Source organism: Lemur catta, chromosome 7 (genome assembly GCF_020740605.2).
Source record: "Lemur catta isolate mLemCat1 chromosome 7, mLemCat1.pri, whole genome shotgun sequence".
Classification (NCBI taxonomy): Eukaryota; Metazoa; Chordata; class Mammalia; order Primates; family Lemuridae; genus Lemur; species Lemur catta.
Window position 1 is genome coordinate 104,647,633 of NC_059134.1, and position 17,071 is coordinate 104,664,703.

The window sequence follows — 17,071 nt, forward strand, 5'->3', positions numbered from 1 at the left end:
GCTGAGCAGGCCCTGCCCTCCTGAGAGGCCCCCCCCGAGTCAGCAGTGCCCCACAGCCTGGGTGGCCTTTAGAACAAAGACCCAGGCTTGGGACTGATAAAGCAGGGGTGGCCTGAGACCCCTGCCCTGAGCAGAGCGGGACTGGGGGGCTCACAGACTGCTCTGTCAACTGCCTCCCCCTCCTGCCCAGGCCTGGGCCAAGCCGTTCGGCCTCCTGGGCCTCGGTCCACACCTGCGAAGCTGAGCCGATGACAGCTCCCTTGGGGCCAGAAGGACTCAATGGCCGTCAGCACGGCCCCATGGTGGTCTCTGCCCTCCTTTTGCTGAGGTTCCAGAGCCCAGGAGGGGACGGCCCCGCAGCGAGCTCCCAGGGAGCCCCGGCCCTCTTGGTGCCCCAGCCTCACGCTTCACCCACCCCTCTAGCAACCTGTTCAGGTCCCACTGCCCCGAGGAGTCGAGGCACAGTCCCCATGAGCCCCGTGCTGAGTGCACAGAGCCCTGCGGGGTCGGGGGCGGGAGAGCCCCGCCACACAAAGAGCTGCGTGGGACCTGGGCAGCTTCAGAGAGGCTCAGCCTAGAGGGACCTGGCCAGCCGGAGGCCCCGGGGCTGGTGGCCTGGCATCTGGAGCAGGCCTGGGCCGGCCTGGGGAGCCCCAAGTTTGGTGGTGAAGAAGGGCTGGGACCAGAGCCAGCTGAAGGCCCAAGCTCAGGGCCCCAGGGCCTGGCAGACAGTGGGCACTGCTGGCCGGGCTGGCCGGCCCCTGGCCTGGCCTTGCCTCTCTCCTCAGTGACCTCTGCACTGTCCTCAGCTCCTCCCAGCAGACAGCTGAGCCTGGTGGGAGGGCTGGGCCCCAGGGCTGGGTGCGGGGACCTTGCCTTTGTCCTTCCCGGCTTGCCCCTCGAGAGCAACAGGGAGAGGGTGCGTGGAGGGGACACCCTGGGTTCCAGCCCCAGTCCTGCCTCCAGAGCTCTGTGTGCCCTTAGTCATTCCATCAGAGCCTCAGTTTCCACATCTATAAAATGGGTCTGAGGGTCACTTCCAGAACAGCAAACTGAGTCATTTGAGTTATACTGTCCCTAAAAATGGCCAAAAATACTTAATGAAACATTTTGAAATTTTGCTTAAAGTATCAAAAAGCTGTAAAACTGGACCCCATAGGACACACCCTTAGGCAAGGGTGACCCAGGAGTGACCATGTCCCTCCAGGAGCTGCAAGGACAGGACATTGCTGAGGTGGTGGAGGGAGGGGACTTGTCATCTGGGAGGTGCATGCCTCAATAGGAACTTTCAGTGGCTTGGTCCGGTGGTGGCCAAAACCAAGTCACCACCCCACTGCTGGTCTACCTAGTAACGTTAAGGAATGTGCCCCCTCTGGGCAGATTCAGCCTGAGGCTCTGCCAGGGTCTCCAGGCTGGACTCCAGGCCCCGGGCCACCATGGGCTGGACGCCTGTGCCTAACCCCCCTGTACCCAGCAGTCCAGAAAATCCTCTCTGGGGGAGGCTGTCTTCATGCCAGGCCTTAAAGAATCCCTGCAAATAATTTTCCAAGGTCATGTGCAGCTCCGCAGCGGGAGCCCTACCTGGCCCCTGGAGGCGGGGCTGTCCCTATTCCCAGAGGAGGGACCAAAGGCAAGGACAGCAGGCTGCCTGCTGGGCCTGGACTCAACAGGTGCAGCGGCGGCAGGTGGAGAGTAGGGCGCTGCCAGGCAGGGGCGGGACACCAGCACTCCGACCTTTGGCTGGACGGACCTCAGCCCGTCCCTGCTGTCTGCCGACTCGACACAAACGCTTCCTGCCCAGGGAGCTCCAGGCCCATAAATACCCGCCCGTCTAGGAGCTGGGCACTCCAGCCCCGGCGGCCCGGATCGGCAGGTAAGCACCTCTCCATAAGGCCCCTGTGCCAGCTCAGTGGGGCCAGTGGGAGGGACAGGAGGGCGCAGGGGTCGCCTGGAACCAGACTCTCCACAGCTAATTCCTATGACACTCTCCACTCCCATGTGGGGCCTCAGTGTCCCTGTCCCTGAAGCAGGAGCGTGTTCCCCTTCCTGCAGGGATGCGCCCCGGTGCATCCATCTCCCCAGTGTCTGGGCCCCTCTTCTCAGCTTAGGAGAAAGAAACTTCTCTCAAAAGGAGCAGGAACACCGACTCCGCAGAGGAAGGCCGGGAGGGCAGCGCTCACCCTCAGAGGAAGGTGCTAATGGAGGGACTTCAGGTGCTAGGTGGGAGAAACCTCCCGAGGGTGCCCTTGAGCTGGGCCGCTGCAGGTGCGGGTGGGACACAGCTGACACCACTGTCTGGCTGCACCTTGTGACAGGCAGCTGCCCTGCGTGGCTTGGACTCCTTAGATCCCAGGGAGCTCACCACCACCATCCCGGCTCTGAGCACTGGTCCCTGTGTCTGTGCCAGGGTCTTCTAGGTGTGCCCACCCACCAGGTGCTCCAGCCTGCACCAGGATGTGCTCGCTGCCTGTGCCCCGGGAGCCCCTGCGCCGCGTGGCTGTGACTGGGGGCACCCATGGCAATGAGATGTCCGGCGTCTACCTGGCCAGGCACTGGCTGCAGGCCCCGGGGGACCTGCAGAGACCCAGCTTCTCTGCCACGCCCGTGCTGGCCAACCCCGCAGCCGCAGCCGCCTGCCGCCGCTACATGGACCGCGACCTCAACCGCACCTTCACCAGTACCTTCCTCACGTGAGAGCCCTCGCCACCCGGCTGGCCCAGGCAGTTCAGCAGGGTCCCTACCAGAAACTGCCCCTCCAGCCACTCACAGGGCACTCCCCCACCTTCGCTTCTGCTGCCCCTCTGCTCGTGATGCCCAGGCACTGACAGTTCAGAGAAACCCAGATCCATGTCACCTCCTCCAGAAAGCCCTTCCTGACCATAGGCTGGGGCAGGCCCTTCTCTGGGTTCCCCAGACCCAGAGCTTCCCTCAGATCAGCCCCGGAGGCTGCTCATCTGTCCTGTGCCCCAGCTGCTGTTCACGCCTTCCTCCAAGGGATATTCACTGAGCCCCACCTCCAGGCCAGGCTCTGGTCAGTTCGGTGACAGAATGGGGAGCAAGACCAAGGTGTTGGCCTCAGCTTACTGGGGAGACAGACGAAGAGCCCAGCAACCACAACCCAGGAGGTTCAATGCAGGGGTGGGGGATAAACAAAGCATGGAACCTGGCCAAGAGCAGTCAGGGAAGGCTTCCTGGAGGAGGTGGTGTCTCAGCCAATCCCCAAAGGGTGAGTAAAAGCTAGCCAGGTGAAGAGAGGTGAGGAGTTTCCAGTGCAAGGCCCAGGAAGAGCAAAGGCCTAGGGGTGAGACCAGCATGGTGCTCGGGCAGTGTGGGTGGAGTGAGAGCGGCTGGAGTGAGAGTGGGAGAGGCTTGGACTTCATGGGGAAGTGGGGAGCCAGTGAGGGCCACAAACAGCAGTGAGCACAGCCAGGCTTTCCCTTGCGCTGCTCTGAGTGTTTCCTGCAGGGCCTCCTGCCGTTAAACCACTGGGCTGACTGGGACTGTGGGGGACCCGTATCCCCCATTCCTGTCCCTGCAGTACGAGGGCCACTCCAGATGACCCATACGAGGTGACAAGAGCCCGAGAGCTAAACCAGTTATTGGGGCCCAAAGCCTCGGGCCAGGCCTTCGACTTCATCCTTGATCTGCACAACACCACGGCCAACATGGGCACCTGCCTCATCGCCGATAACGCCCACAACGTCTTTGCCATGCACCTGTGCCACCACCTGCAGGTGGCCCCAGCCCCCCAGCACACAGCCCCCAGAGGGCAGAGAGAGGGAGGCGGGGAAGGGGTCAGAGGGGATGGTGCCCCTCTGCTTGGCCCCTTTTCCCTGGGCCTAGCTTCCCCTGGGCTCCAGTCCTCCAGGCCCCTAGAACCCCCGCCCCCAGTCAGAGGACAGACCAGGCCAGGCGGGTGGTGCCCTGTGCTTCCTCCATGCTCCCCGACAATGCCTCAGTTTCCCCTCCCAAGTAGGCCTAGGGTCCTAACGCCCCTCCCACCCTCAGCTGCAGAACCCGGAGCTGTCCTGCCGGGTCTTCCTGTACCAACAGGCGGGGGAGGAGAGCTACGCCGTGCACTCGGTGGCTAAGAACGGAATAGGTGGGCGGCCGGGGAGTGGGCGGAGCCAGGGGACGGAAGGGGTGGGCCCAGGGTCTGGGGGCGGGGCCAGGGTCCGGGGCTGGGTGCTCTCTGCGGAGGGCCCTAAGGTCTGCGGCCTGGCAACTGTCCTGGGCGCCTGCCTCACCCCTACCCTCCGGGTCCCCAGGCCTGGAGCTGGGCCCCCAGCCTCAGGGCGTGCTGCGGGCCGACATTTTCTCCCGGATGAGGACCCTGGTGGCCGTAGCTCTGGACTTCATCGAGCTCTTCAATCAGGGTGAGAGCCGGGGGATCTGCGGGAAACTGAGGTCCAGAGAACAGCCCACCTGGCTCAGGGGCCAGGGCGCCAGGCCCACGTGGCCCCACAGCCCACTCTGCCCGCCAGCCTGGCGGGAGGGACGGGCTCACACACCCAGCCTCCCGCGCAGGCATGGCCTTTCCTGCCTTTGAGGTGGAAGCCTACAGGATTGCGGGCACCGTGGACTTCCCGCGCACCAAGGACGGGGACCTGGCAGGCACGGTGCATCCTCAGCTGCAGGTGTGTGTGTGTGTCGGGGGAGGGGGGCGGCTGCAGATTTCCGGGGCCACAGCCCTGGGGGGGTGCCAGGGAAAACTGAGTCCCAGAGGAACTAAGCCTCCCACAGGGTCACCAGCATCTCAGGTTCAGGAGCGGGACAGGAGACTGGGCTCCGTCCGCCACCCCTGCCCTGCCCCCACTGCTCTCCCTGAAGCCCCCACACTCAGCCCCTGGCGGCTCCTGTGGAGGGCAGCCTCCCCCTGGCTGCAGAAGGCAGAGGGAGGGAGGGATGTGGACCAGTCATGACCCAGTTTACCCGCTTGCAGGTGCAAATACAGGGCTCTCTCCCTGTTTTCCAATTGATTCCACGAGCCTCCTCACGCCTGTCAGCAGGTTGGCGGGTGTCTCTCTCTCCAGGCCTTCCCTTCCTGAATGCTCCAGGATGGGGCAATCCTGCTTTCCTACCTGGGGATGAGTGGCTGGGGAGAACTGGCGGCCCACTGGCAGCTGCTCTGTTTGTTGCCACATGAGGTCGCTGTTGGGTACAGTCTCGTGCAGTCCCGTGGCCTTTGTTCCCTGCAGTTTTATTTTGGGGCGTTATCTTACTTGACATTATGGTGGAGGGAGCACCACCATCCTTTCAGTATTAAGGGCTAGAGGGTCTTAAGCCAGCCCTGCCCATCTACCTTGCTGATCTGAAGTAATAAGTAATTTTGGATCGTTTCTCCTATAATTTTAAAATTTATTTAAATAGGCTGGGCGCGGTGGCTCACGCCTGTAATCCTAGCACTCTGGGAGGCCGAGGCGGGTGGATCGCTCGAGGTCAGGAGTTCGAGACCAGCCTGAGCGAGACCCCATCTCTACTAAAAAAATAGAAAGAAATTATCTGGCCAACTAAAAATATATATAGAAAAAATTAGCTGGGCATGGTGGCGCATGCCTGTAGTCCCAGCTACTCGGGAGGCTGAGGCAGAAGGATTGCTTAAGCCCAGGAGTTTGAGGTTGCTGTGAGCTAGGCTGACGCCACGGCACTCACTCTAGCCTGGGCAACAAAGTGAGACTCTGTCTCAAAAAAAAAAAAAAATTATTTAAATAAAGTATTTTATTGTACTTACTGTATGCCAGATACTGTTTTAATTACAATTAACCCATTTAATTGAAGCCTCAGCATGATAGGAGGAAATATTATAATCCCCATTTTACAGATGAGAAAGCTGAGGAACAGAGAGGTTAAGTGACTTGCTCAAGGTCACATGTTAGCAAAGATTTGAACCGAGGCTTTAATACCTGCGCCCATAACTGTAGGCTCCACTCCCACAATGACAAACATCTTTCCAAGGTGACTGGTGTTTCCATTTCTAAACACAGAGCAGGCTGGTATCTCACCAGCCCCCAACACGTGGATCAAGGAGGTGACGGGTGACGGGGAGAGGCCCTGAGTGAGGGGCATCTCGTGGGTGCTGAGCTGGGGTCAGGGTAGAGGTCGGCCCCAGCAACCTTGGCCTTTGGCTGTCTTCCCAGGACCGAGACTTTGAGCCGCTGCAGCCCGGTGCTCCCATCTTCCAGATGTTCAGTGGCGAGGATGTGCTCTATGAAGGGGAGTCCACCATGTCCCCCGTGTTCATTAATGAGGCCGCCTACTATGAAAAGGGCATTGCCTTCATCCAGGCGGAGAAGCTCACGTTCTCTGTGCCCGCCCTGCCCTCGCTGACCCCCACCCCCACCCCAGTTCCCTAACCCAAGCCACACCTGCCCAGCCTCAGCCTTCCCATCTGAACAGTGGGTCCCCAGGCAAGGCTCCAAGCCCAGGGGCCCCTTTTGCCACATGCTGTGCCCCTGCCAGGCCCCCTAACCGCAGGCGTCAGTTTCCCATCCTGTAAAGTGGATAATACAGTCCGTGGTTGGTGTTCCCTTCCCTGCGTGGCCCCTCTCTGTGGGGGAGCGAATGGAGGAAGAGAGGTGTTACCGCAGGGTCTGGGCAGGTCTGGCCAGTGCGGCTTAGACATGCTGCGTGTCCTGGGGCTGGCGGTGTGGACGAGGACTGTCCTGGAGCTGGCAGGGGGGCTTTCAGAGGAGGGCACAACCCAGAGGAGGCCCCCAACCCATGTGCCTGTCCGTGTGTTCTTTGGGGTGTGTGTGTGTGTGTGTGTACGCGTGCATTTTCCCACACTCATGTGTTTCTGAGAGCCTCAGGACCTCGGTGTGCTGAGGGGGTCCGTGTGTGGCGGGTGCACAGCCCACGCAGGCGTCTGCAGTTGTGCCTGCTGCCCTGGTGGCTCAGGGGAGTCAGGGCTCGGGGCTGCCGCTGGCCAAGGCTCTCCCCAGCCAGGACAACTGCCCGGCTCAGAGATGCAGGGAGGAGCTGCCTTGGGTTGGGACAGAGGAAGGTCTCACTGGGGAGCTGCAGGTCCTGTCCACCGCCTCCACCACCCCCAGGACGCCCCACATTGGCATTAGGGGAGGAACCTGCTGGGGTCCCCTCAGTCCTGACTCAGGTACCTGCCCGGTGTTCACAGCACGACAAACTAGGCAGGGCCGGGCCGCAGCCTCACACTGCCCACACCTGCCTGAACCTGGCAGGCTTTGGCCGGACAGCCGGGGCCCAGAGCCCCCTCCTCTCGAGACATCACTCCCTGGACCCTGACACCCCCGCCTGGCCCATCCATCTCCCCGCGGCCATGGCTGCCACACGGCCTCCTGGTATTGAGCAGTGAGATGAGAAGGTGTGAAGGATATGGGGCACCAGGGACAGGCTGGCAGGCAAGATGGATGAGGGGCAGGAAGGGCAGACCAACAGGGAGGGGTGCAGGGGGCGGGCCTGTGCGTGGGGCAGGGGTGTGTGTGTCTATCCCTGCTGTGTCCGTGTGGCGAGTCCCTGTGCACAGGGGCTTGTGTGTGTGTACACCTCTGTGGTGACAGGTCTGCAGGCTTCCGAGTGCATGTGGGTGTGTGTGGATTGTTGTGTCCGTGTGCTCGTGTGCATGTGTGTGTTTCCCATCACACACACACACACACACACACACACACACACACACACACACACACACGTGTCCGGACCCAACAGAACTCCAGGCTGGCCCGCCCCTGGGTGTCTCGGCTGAGGGGGAGCCACCAAGGCTGGTACGGATCCCCCAAGCCCCTCCAGCACCTCTTCCTTTCCCACCCACCACACTGTGAGTCCCGGGACGGGGGGCCCGGCTGTATCTCACCGGGTGGCCCCTCGGAGCCGCTGGGACCCTCCATCTCGGACTCAGAGCTGATGGCAGCCTTTCCCCACACAGCTGGGTGTGCGTCTGTGCCAGGGGTCGGCCCTCTTCCCTTTGCAAGGCCCTGGGGCCAGCCCACCCTCTCCCTGTGGGCTCCCAGCCAGCTCTGCAGGCTGCAGTCTGGGACGTAGGGGACTGAGCCACGGGCATCCCAGAGCTGCAGGGAGGAGAAGGTCGGCCCCCAGCAGGAGGCGCCAGGAGGGCCTGGACCATCACACTCAGAGACAAGCAGCCCCTCCCACCGTCAGCCCCCACACCCCCTTTTAGGGATCAGAGCCCCTTCCAACCCAGTGTCCCCAGCACAGGACTCTGGAGGAGGTGTGGAGTGGCCCAGCTGGCCTTGTGGTTTCTCCTATAATTTTAAAATTTATTTAAATAAAGTATTAAATTATAAAGTATGCCTGGGTGCTCTGGCCTGGGGTGCTCCCTCCCAGACGGGGCTGACCTGCGGTATTCCAGCCAGATGACCCACTCAGGGCCATTTGGGAAGGGTCAGACGGCCAAGGGCATTCTCAGCGAAGGAGTGGCAGCAGCTGAGGGGGAGCCCACCCCCTGTGCCTTCCTGACCAGCGATCGCCACGTCCTCTGCATGCCCGGCCCCGTGCCCGTGGGGCTGGTGAGAATGGACAGGCCCCCAGCAGAGCCGACACCCACCTCCGACCTGGGCCAGCCTCGGAGCTTCCGCCCGCAGCTCCAGGCGGGGCTGGACTAGGCCATCCCAGGCAGAAGAGATTATGCACTTAAGCCAGCTGAGGAAACTGAGGCACAGAGACTGTAGACACCTGCCAGTGTCGTTGCAAGGCTCATCGGGTCCAGCTGTCAGGAACACCCGGGCTTCCGGCCGCTCCGACACCATTCACTGCCGCCCGCCCGTGTTTCCTGCTCCGACGCCCTGGACAGCTTCACACTAGCTGCCGCCGGCGGCCGCCCCAGGTCAGGGGTCTGAGTCCTGGTGGGAGGGCACGGCCTCCGCCATTTAGCCCTGGATCTGATGCCACCACTGCTGCCTCCCAAAGTCCCAAAGGCACCGTGGGCCCAGCCCCCGCGGACCCCCAGCCGTCTCTGTCTCCAAGATGGGCCCCACCCCCACGCCTGGGCCCATTGATCAGGAACGGCTGGGGGCTCTTGGCTAGGGAGAGGGGGACCTGCGGAGGGAGGATGAGGAGGGAGGGGAAGTTGCTTTGCAACGTCAGAACCTTCCCACCTGCCCTCCTCCCGCGCAGCGCCCGCCCCAGAGCTGGGCAAGCCCAGCTGGTGACCTCGGACAGCACAGTCTGACAGTGGCTTGGAGAAGGGGCCCTGCACGCGCCAGAGCCATCATCTCACCTGCGGAGACCAAGTGTCCCGCTCAAGTGGGAAAACCACAACGTGGGGACGTGGATGGAGGGTGATCAAGGAGGCAAGGACAATCCTGCCAAGAGCCTGGGGACCGCGTGAGGCCTCAGGGCTGACCTGCTGTGCTGAGTGGACCAGGACGCCAGGAGAGGCAGCCACCCTCCCAGCAAGTGGGGGCCCTGGGGCGGCAGCCACAGCCCAGCCCCAGCTGAGCCCCGTTTCTCCGGGAGCCAGACATCCTGTCTGTTCCCATGGCAGGTACGAGCAGCCCGGGTGGCCTTACAGGTGGGCTCAGGTCTCTGGGTGGGCAGGGCGGGGCAGGAACCAAGGAAGCCCCACTGACCCAGGCCCTGGGCAGAGGGTAGGGCGGGGGCGCCCCAGGCTGAGGCGGCAGATCCCGTGAGGGCAGGGCTGAGGGACTCACAGCCACCCAGGTGCAATTGTGGGGCTGCCGAGAGGGGGGGACAAGCCGTTCCTGGGAGAGGAGGGCCTCAGCCATGCGTGGCCGTGTGCCTGTGGCACACTCTCTGGGCCTCAGCCCCTGCAACATCAGAGTGGGGGGCTCGACTGGAAGCCCTGACTCCCTTCCAGACCTGACACTCCGTGCCTCTGGGGAATTGTCATCTCCGCACCCCGAGGGACTGAGCAGAGGACAGTCCCCTACCCAGAGTTCCTGAAAATGCTGAGGGGTGGGCCAGAAAAGACTTCAGAGCCAGCGGCCACCTACAAAGCCCCCAGGCCCAGTGAAGCCACGAGCCCCTGCGCTTGGGACCCATCACCATGGACCCTGGGGGCTGGCATTGGCTGTCAGGACAGCCAGGGCTGGCATTGGCTGGGGGCTGGCATTGGCTGCCGTTGTACCTGCCCCAGTGGGGCGGCTGAGTGACGAGCAGTTGTCCCTCTGATGGCCTGGCCCCAGGTGGTGGGGGACATCGGCCCTTCTGTCCATCCTGCCCTAGGGTCCTCAGACCTGATGTGGCTCATCCCTCTCAGAGAGACCCTCCCACTCCAGACTACAGCGTCCCAGGGGCTGTAGTGAGGTGCCACTTCTCACACGTGGGTCCCAGCACTGCTGAGGACACGGCCACAGGCCCTGGGCTCCACCCTCTCACCAGGCGCCTACTGAGTGCCAGCTCCGGCCAGGCATGTCCATCTGGCAGCACGTTAGGTGCTCTAGCCCCCCAGGGGTCTCCTCCCGCCTCCTGGGTGTCCATTCGTCCGTCTCCCAGCACCGGCCAGGGGATCCCACACTTCTGCAGTCATGGAAACGCCCACAGCTACTGGCTGGTGGCACTGCTGGAAATGAAACCTTGTCCCCCGACTCCTGGCCCCGTGGCTTGCAAGTTCCACATCCTCCACCCCTGATGCGGCTGCTATAAAATAATAGTTCTGTTTTTCAGAATTTTTTTCCATTTTAAAATTTCTAATTGTGGTAAAATATATTAATACACAGCATAGAATACACCATCCTAACCATTTTTAAGTGAATTAAGTACTTTCACACGGTTGTGCAACCATCAACACCATCCATCTCTAGAACTTTTGGCATCTCTCGAAACTGACACTCTGTCCCCATTAAACAACTCTCCCTGTCCTCCTCCCCCGCGCCTGGCAGCCACCATTCAGCATCGTCTCTCTGAATCTGACCTCTCTGGGTACCTGGCGGAATCACAGTGTTGTCCTTGTGTCTGGCTCGTTTCACTTAGCATAATGTCCTCTATCGAGTCCACCTTGTGCTATTGCGAATATGCCGCTGCGAACACGGTGTACAAATATCTGTTAGGTTCCTGCTTTCCATTCTTTTGGGTGTAGACTCAGCTGTGGAGTTGCAGGATCACACAGTGTTTCTATTTCTCGTGCTTTGAGGAACCACCGTGCTATCTGCCACGGTGCTGCTCCGTCTACACCCCACCTGCAATGCACAGGGCTCCGGTTCCCACGTCCTCACCAACGCTGTGATTCCAGCATCTTTTCCTTTCTAATCGCCGTCCTAATCCGTGAAAAATGGTATCTCACTGTGGTTAGGATTTTTTTTTTTTAACCAGAGGGTAGAGGATGGCAAAGGTTTTGGCCAAGGCTTGTACCAGGATCAAAAGACAGGTCTGTAGAAAAGAGTAGAGACCAGAGAACAAGGTGTGAGAATGGCAGGCAGGGTCTGGGCAGGTTCTCAAGGTCGGGGGGCATGATTTGTGGTTGACAGGGGCTCCTCTCAGCTCAGCTCTCCTTAACCGCACCGGCAGCAGGGTCTCCACGGACCCCCAGCCCACTCCATCTCATGTGTGTCATCTAGAGCAAGTGTTGTTTAGGAAGGGCCCACTGTGTACCTGACCCCGTGTGTGTTGTCACTAATCCTCACGTCGGTCCTGTGAGGCAGGGATTAAGAACCCCTGTGACAGATATGGAAACTGAGGCTCTGGGAGGTGAAACAATTTGCTCCAGGCCACACAGCCACAGGATGGCTCAAAAATTCTCTGGGGAGCAAGACAGGCCCTGTCTCCACCCTCAAGGAACTTGCTGGGAAAAAGACTTTAAGCAAGTATTTGCCTCATGGAGTAATGCTGAGGGCTGGGGTACTACCGGAACACAGGGCTGGCAGTCAGGGAGGGCTTCCTGGAGGAGGAGGCACGGGGGGGGGGCAGCCTGAAGGACAAGAACTGGCTGGATGATGAGTAGGGGTGGGTGAGGTGGTCAGGGGCCCACACTTTTGTCATCTCTCCCCAGCCTTCCTGTCTGCCGGCCTTGGCGTGCTTGCACCCTCAGACGCCTGCACCCTACCCATGACCAGCCCCAGCTGGGAGCCCTCACTGGGGACGCCGTTCCCATCAGGCCCTTGTGCCAGCTCCACTGGGGCCCATGCCGTGACCGAGCCCGCTGGGCAGGGCCCCAAGAACCCACGTGTGTCCAATGTGACGGTTCAGCTGGAGATGAGGCCTCTGTGGGAGGAGTTCAACCAGCTGGGCACAGAAATGATCGTCACCAAGGCGGGCAGGTGTGAGCAGTGGGAACAGGGCGGGGCCAGGGCTGGGGCTGTGTCCCGGTGGCTGAGCGCCCCCCTCCCGCAGGAGGATGTTCCCCACCTTCCAGGTGAAGATCCTAGGCATGGACACGCTGGCCGACTATGCCCTGCTCATGGACTTCATCCCGCTCGACGACAAGAGATACAGGTCAGGCACTGGCGGGGCAGCAGGCTCAGACTCAAGGTGCTGAGCCCAGGAATCAGACCCTACTGTGCTCCAGGCAGTACCCGGCTGAGGAATGCCAGGGAGGGCCGGCCCGGGGCCATAGCCTGACGAGAGGAGGGAGCCCAGCTCAGGGCAGCCCACAGCCTTACATGGGCTGCCTGGGCAGGTGGGGTGGTCCAGCCCGGGGAAGCAGGGATCATCCTGACGCCCACCAGCCAGATGCAGCCACTGGGATCACAGGGCCCGACAGTATTCTCTGAGCCTCGAGTTCCTCATCTGCACGACATCCACTAGGCCAGGGGGACAGTGGTGGAGTCAGCGACGGCCCCTTCACTCCCCATCTTGCTCAGGCTTGGCTCCAGGGTGGGTACCCCTCGCCACCTCATTCTGCTCCCCAGGTACGCCTTCCACAGCTCGGCCTGGCTGGTGGCAGGCAAGGCGGACCCGGCCACGCCCGGCCGTGTGCACTTCCACCCCGACTCACCAGCCAAGGGTGCCCAGTGGATGCGCCAGATAGTGTCCTTCGACAAGCTCAAACTGACCAACAACCTGCTGGATGACAACGGCCACGTGAGGCCCGGGCTGCATTGGGGAGGGGCTGGGCCAGGCCAGGGGCACTGGGGCCTGATTGTGAGGAAGCCTGGAGCCAGGGCAGGCTGGGCCGCGGTGCCCAGTGGCCTCGGTGCTCGGCACCTCTGCCCTCTGCTGATGGCCAAGGCTGGGGCCAAGCTCACCTGGCTGGGGCTGGACACAGAGAGGGCTGTCCAGCCGGTGGGGGGGGGGGGGGGGATGTTTCAGCAGATATTGTCCTCCCCGAGGAGAGGGAAGACAATGTATGGAATGCCCAGCATGGGCCAGGCCCGTTGTGGGTGCCGGAACACAGCGCTGTTGACATTGGTCAAAGATCCCTGCCCTCCTAGGGTTCACATCCCGGGTAGGGGCAGATGGTAAGCCCAGAACCAGAACCCAGAAGACGCTGTATACTGGGTCTCAGACAGTGACAGATGCCAAAGAGAAAACGGAAGTAGGGAAGGGGCGAGACAGAGGGTGGCTGTTCCTTTCAGGGAGCTCAGGAAGCTGATGAGGTGACATCTGAACAGACCTGTGTGTGTGGGAGCCTATGTATGTCAGAGGGGGAGCTGTTCCAGCCAGAGGGGACAGCAAGTGCAAAGTCCCCAAGGCCAGAGAATGTTGGGCCAGTTAGGGGAGCTGCTAGGAGCCTTCCCGTGTGGCTGGTGTGGAGCGAGGAGGGGAAGTGGGGTGGGGGCAGAGCACCTGGAGGTGGCCGGGCTGATTGTGCAGGGCCAGTGGCGGTGGCCGGGACTCTGGCTTTAACCGTGCAGCCGGGAGCCACGGGAGGGTCCGGAGCAGGGGCTACCTGGTGCGGCCTGCTGGGCAGCTGTGTGGAGCAGGCACAGAGGGGCACGGTGGAGGCAGGGAGGCCAGCCAGGAGGCGACTGAGGAAATCAGGTGACAGGACAGTGGCTGGCCGGCATGGAGACAGCAGGGTGGCAGAGGTAGTTTGATTCTGGATAGTTCCAAAGGGAAAGCTGACAGTTGGGGTGGGGGTGCGAGAGAAGGCGAAGCGGCAAGGATGCTCAAACACAGAGGGGCCCTGGACACAGAACTGTAGCCTCCCAAGTCCAGGTCCACACTGCCATGAAAGGAAGAGGGTGGCAGGCCCAGGGCAGCCTCTGCCGGGAGAGAAGGGCTGCGGCCCCAGAGAGCCTGCTGCCGCCGCCGCACCCTGCACACCCACCCTGTGCCCCCCACAGATCATTCTCAACTCCATGCACCGCTACCAGCCCCGTTTCCATGTGGTCTTCGTGGACCCACGCAAGGACAGTGAGCGCTATGCCCAGGAGAACTTCAAGTCCTTCATCTTCACCGAGACACAGTTCACAGCCGTGACCGCGTATCAGAACCACCGGGTGGGTCGGCCCCAGCTCGTGATGCACCAGCTGCCAGCCCACGTCACGGGGTGGAGACTGAGCAGTGGGGCCTCTCCTCTCTGCCCCGGCATCTGCCCACGGTCACTCCCCTGCCTGCCCACCCAGCGGCTCCACAGTTCCTGGGCCAAGGGCCTGGGCTCTAAGGCCTCCCGACTGGGGGGTCCCAGGAGGACATGGTGGCTGAGCCTGGCTCAGAGCCAACCCATAACGGCACTTTCTCCTCTGTAGATCACCCAGCTGAAAATCGCCAGCAACCCTTTTGCCAAGGGCTTTCGAGAGAATGACCTGGACTCCTGGTACTGTCTGGCCCCTGACGCTCTGCCCAGCTGCCCGCCCCCGCCCCCACCCCCAGGCATCTCCTAAGGCCCCAGCTCCTGACCCTTGTGTCAACCTGTATGGCCCACCATCTGGCTCTGCCCATGATCCCTGGCCTGGGTTCTTCCCCTGGCCCCCATCCCATTCCTGATCGGCCCATTTGCAGGCCTGTAGCCCCGCGGCCCCTGCTTGGTGTCCCAGCCCGGAGTCACAGCAGCCTCAGTCCCTGTCTCCTGAAGGGCGCCCCAGAGAGGGAGAAAGGTAAGGCCCCAGGTCTGCAGACATAGTGGGACTAAGGCCCACACTGTGGGCAGGAAGCAAGGGGATAGGGCCACAGGGCATCCAGGAAGGGCCTTCGGCGAGCTCAGCAAACCCACTGGCTACCTGTGTGGACACAGAGGGGGTGACAGAGATTCCTAAGACAACGTGGGGCCCAGAGCAGAGAGAACAGGGTAGGGACAAGGTGCTGAGAGCAGAGGTAGGCAGTGCCAGGAGGGCTTCCTAGAGGAGATGACTCCTTAGCTGGGCCTTGGGTGACTAGGAAGGGTTTGGACAGAGGGAGAAAGTGGGTAAGGCAGAGGGAGACAAGGGCAAAGGCTGGGAAGTAGGCAGCTTGGGATAGGAGGAGCAGGGAAGGGGACAGGGCAGGTCTGGGATGAGGGCTCAGGATGTGAGGGGCGGCCTGGGGTCCACTCAGACCACTTCCCCTGTCAGGCCCCAACAGGGCTTCAGCCTCTACCTCCAGGACCCCTGCCCAGCTCCACCATCAGCTGCTGCCCCCACCTGAGGCCCTGCTGGCCCCGGCTACCTACAGGCCCCTTAACTACCAGGACCTGTACCCTGGAGCCCCAAGACACCTGGGCACCCCAAGGGCCCGACCAGCACCATACCCCCTCCCCAGCATCCAGGCTAACAGGGAAGAAGGAGGCCTGTCCTTCCCAGCTGGGCTGGGGCTCCCGGCCCCCACCACTGTGTGCCTGGGGCCTGGCCAAGACTCTCAGTGATGGTGGAAGCCATCCTACCCTGCAGGGACCCGTGTGTGAATTGGCCTCTGCCCCACCCACTCCAGCCCCACCTCTGCAGAGACACCCCCCCACCACTCCCCAGTGGACCCTCCTCTCCCAAGGAAAACAGGGTAGGTGGAAACCCAGAGAGGGAGGCACCTGCCCAGAGTCACAGCAAGGCTGGGACCATGCCAGGCTTGGAACCAGGCCTCCTACACCCCAACCCCAGAAACCATTAATGCTGTGCCCTCTGCCTTGGGGGTGATTCCCCCAAACTCTGCTTTACTTCCCTACACATTAAACCATTTGGCATGAGTGGTCAGAGCACTTCTGTCCTCAGGGGTCAGGGGGCGGCCTCAGGAACTCCAGACCAGAGACAGTCCCATCAGCCCTGTAGGCGTCTCAAAGTTCTGTCTGGTGCTGTCCACATCCCTGTGAGCGCACGTGATGGTAAAAGGTAGTGACATCAGCCAAGTGGCAGGGCTGCATTTAACCTGTGAAGGGGACTGGGGTCCTGCTCCCTGCTTTGTGTGTCCAGATGAGGACCAAAACTGCTGCACAGAGAGGCACAGGACCTGTTCAAAGTCACACAGCGTAGCTGCCATATTTGAGTGTTGTGTGCAAGGCTGAGTCATCTGGTCCTGAATGGCCAGGGTCCACAGAGGGGTGCAGAACCACGATAAGTAGTGACCACAGGGGCCAACGTAGGGACGGGGAGGGGAGGGACTTTGGAATCTGATCATGATTTGAGGGAGGGGAGAGCTCTGGACCGCGGAAAAGGAGGCCAAAGGCCTGGGGCTGGAGTCGGTCCGATGGAGCCTGCGGGAGGACAAGACGGGGGCGACGCGCGCCACCCAGCGGAACCAGGAGAGAGGGCGCGGAGGGAGGGCCGGGAGGGAAGGCCGACCTCGGCCTTCAGGAGGGGGCGCGCCGGTGGGACCCCGACTCTGCACGTCCTGAAGCAATTCCTGTGAGCCCCTCAGGGAAGGGACTGACACGGGCGGGAGGAGGATGGGCGCCTGGCGGGGCGTCAACCGCCAGACACCCCAATGCCCGAGCCCGGTGGTCAGAACGGCAGAGTCGGGTCACCGGGCGCTTCGCCGCCCGAGCCCGGGGACACATTCGCCCGCTCGGCTCCAACCACCTTCCCAGCAGGCCCCGCCCCGCCGGAAACCCAGCCCGCTGGGCACGCCCCTTTCTCGCACGCCCCTTCCGGCCACGCCCCCGGGCGGCGCCTCTCGGGCGTCCCGAGGAGCTGAAGCTGTGGTCCGGGTCCCCGAGAACAAGCCCCAGAGTTCTCGATTGCTTCCAAGGTGGCCCCCACCCCACTGCCATCTCACAGTAACGCTGGCTCTGGCTCCCGCGCAGCCCCCCCCGCCCCCTCACGTGGGGCCCCGCCCC

The 17,071-nt window shown here is 62.0% G+C and overlaps 2 protein-coding genes across 5 annotated transcripts; both read left to right on the forward strand.

Annotated features, from left to right (window-relative positions):
• Positions 1–1,777: 1,777 nt before the first annotated feature.
• Positions 1,778–6,526, forward strand: ACY3 (aminoacylase 3). Of its 4 annotated transcripts, none has more exons than XM_045558305.1 (8): positions 1,778–1,873; positions 2,104–2,192; positions 2,408–2,690; positions 3,539–3,734; positions 4,009–4,102; positions 4,269–4,376; positions 4,528–4,637; positions 6,138–6,526. In XM_045558305.1, the coding sequence occupies exons 3-8, from the start codon at positions 2,455–2,457 to the stop codon at positions 6,351–6,353; spliced, it is 960 nt and encodes a 319-aa protein (XP_045414261.1). In that variant the 5' UTR covers positions 1,778–1,873; positions 2,104–2,192; positions 2,408–2,454; the 3' UTR covers positions 6,354–6,526. The 4 variants fall into 4 exon arrangements, with proteins under 4 accessions (XP_045414261.1, XP_045414262.1, XP_045414263.1 ...); XM_045558306.1 differs by having other exon boundaries at positions 2,109–2,192; XM_045558307.1 differs by lacking the exon at positions 2,104–2,192.
• Positions 6,527–9,414: 2,888 nt separating this feature from the next.
• TBX10 (T-box transcription factor 10) lies at positions 9,415–15,681 on the forward strand. The gene is made up of 8 exons (XM_045558308.1): positions 9,415–9,475; positions 11,939–12,206; positions 12,280–12,381; positions 12,798–12,969; positions 14,175–14,330; positions 14,580–14,647; positions 14,833–14,927; positions 15,381–15,681. The coding sequence occupies exons 1-8, from the start codon at positions 9,469–9,471 to the stop codon at positions 15,668–15,670; spliced, it is 1,158 nt and encodes a 385-aa protein (XP_045414264.1). The 5' UTR covers positions 9,415–9,468; the 3' UTR covers positions 15,671–15,681.
• Positions 15,682–17,071: the final 1,390 nt, after the last annotated feature.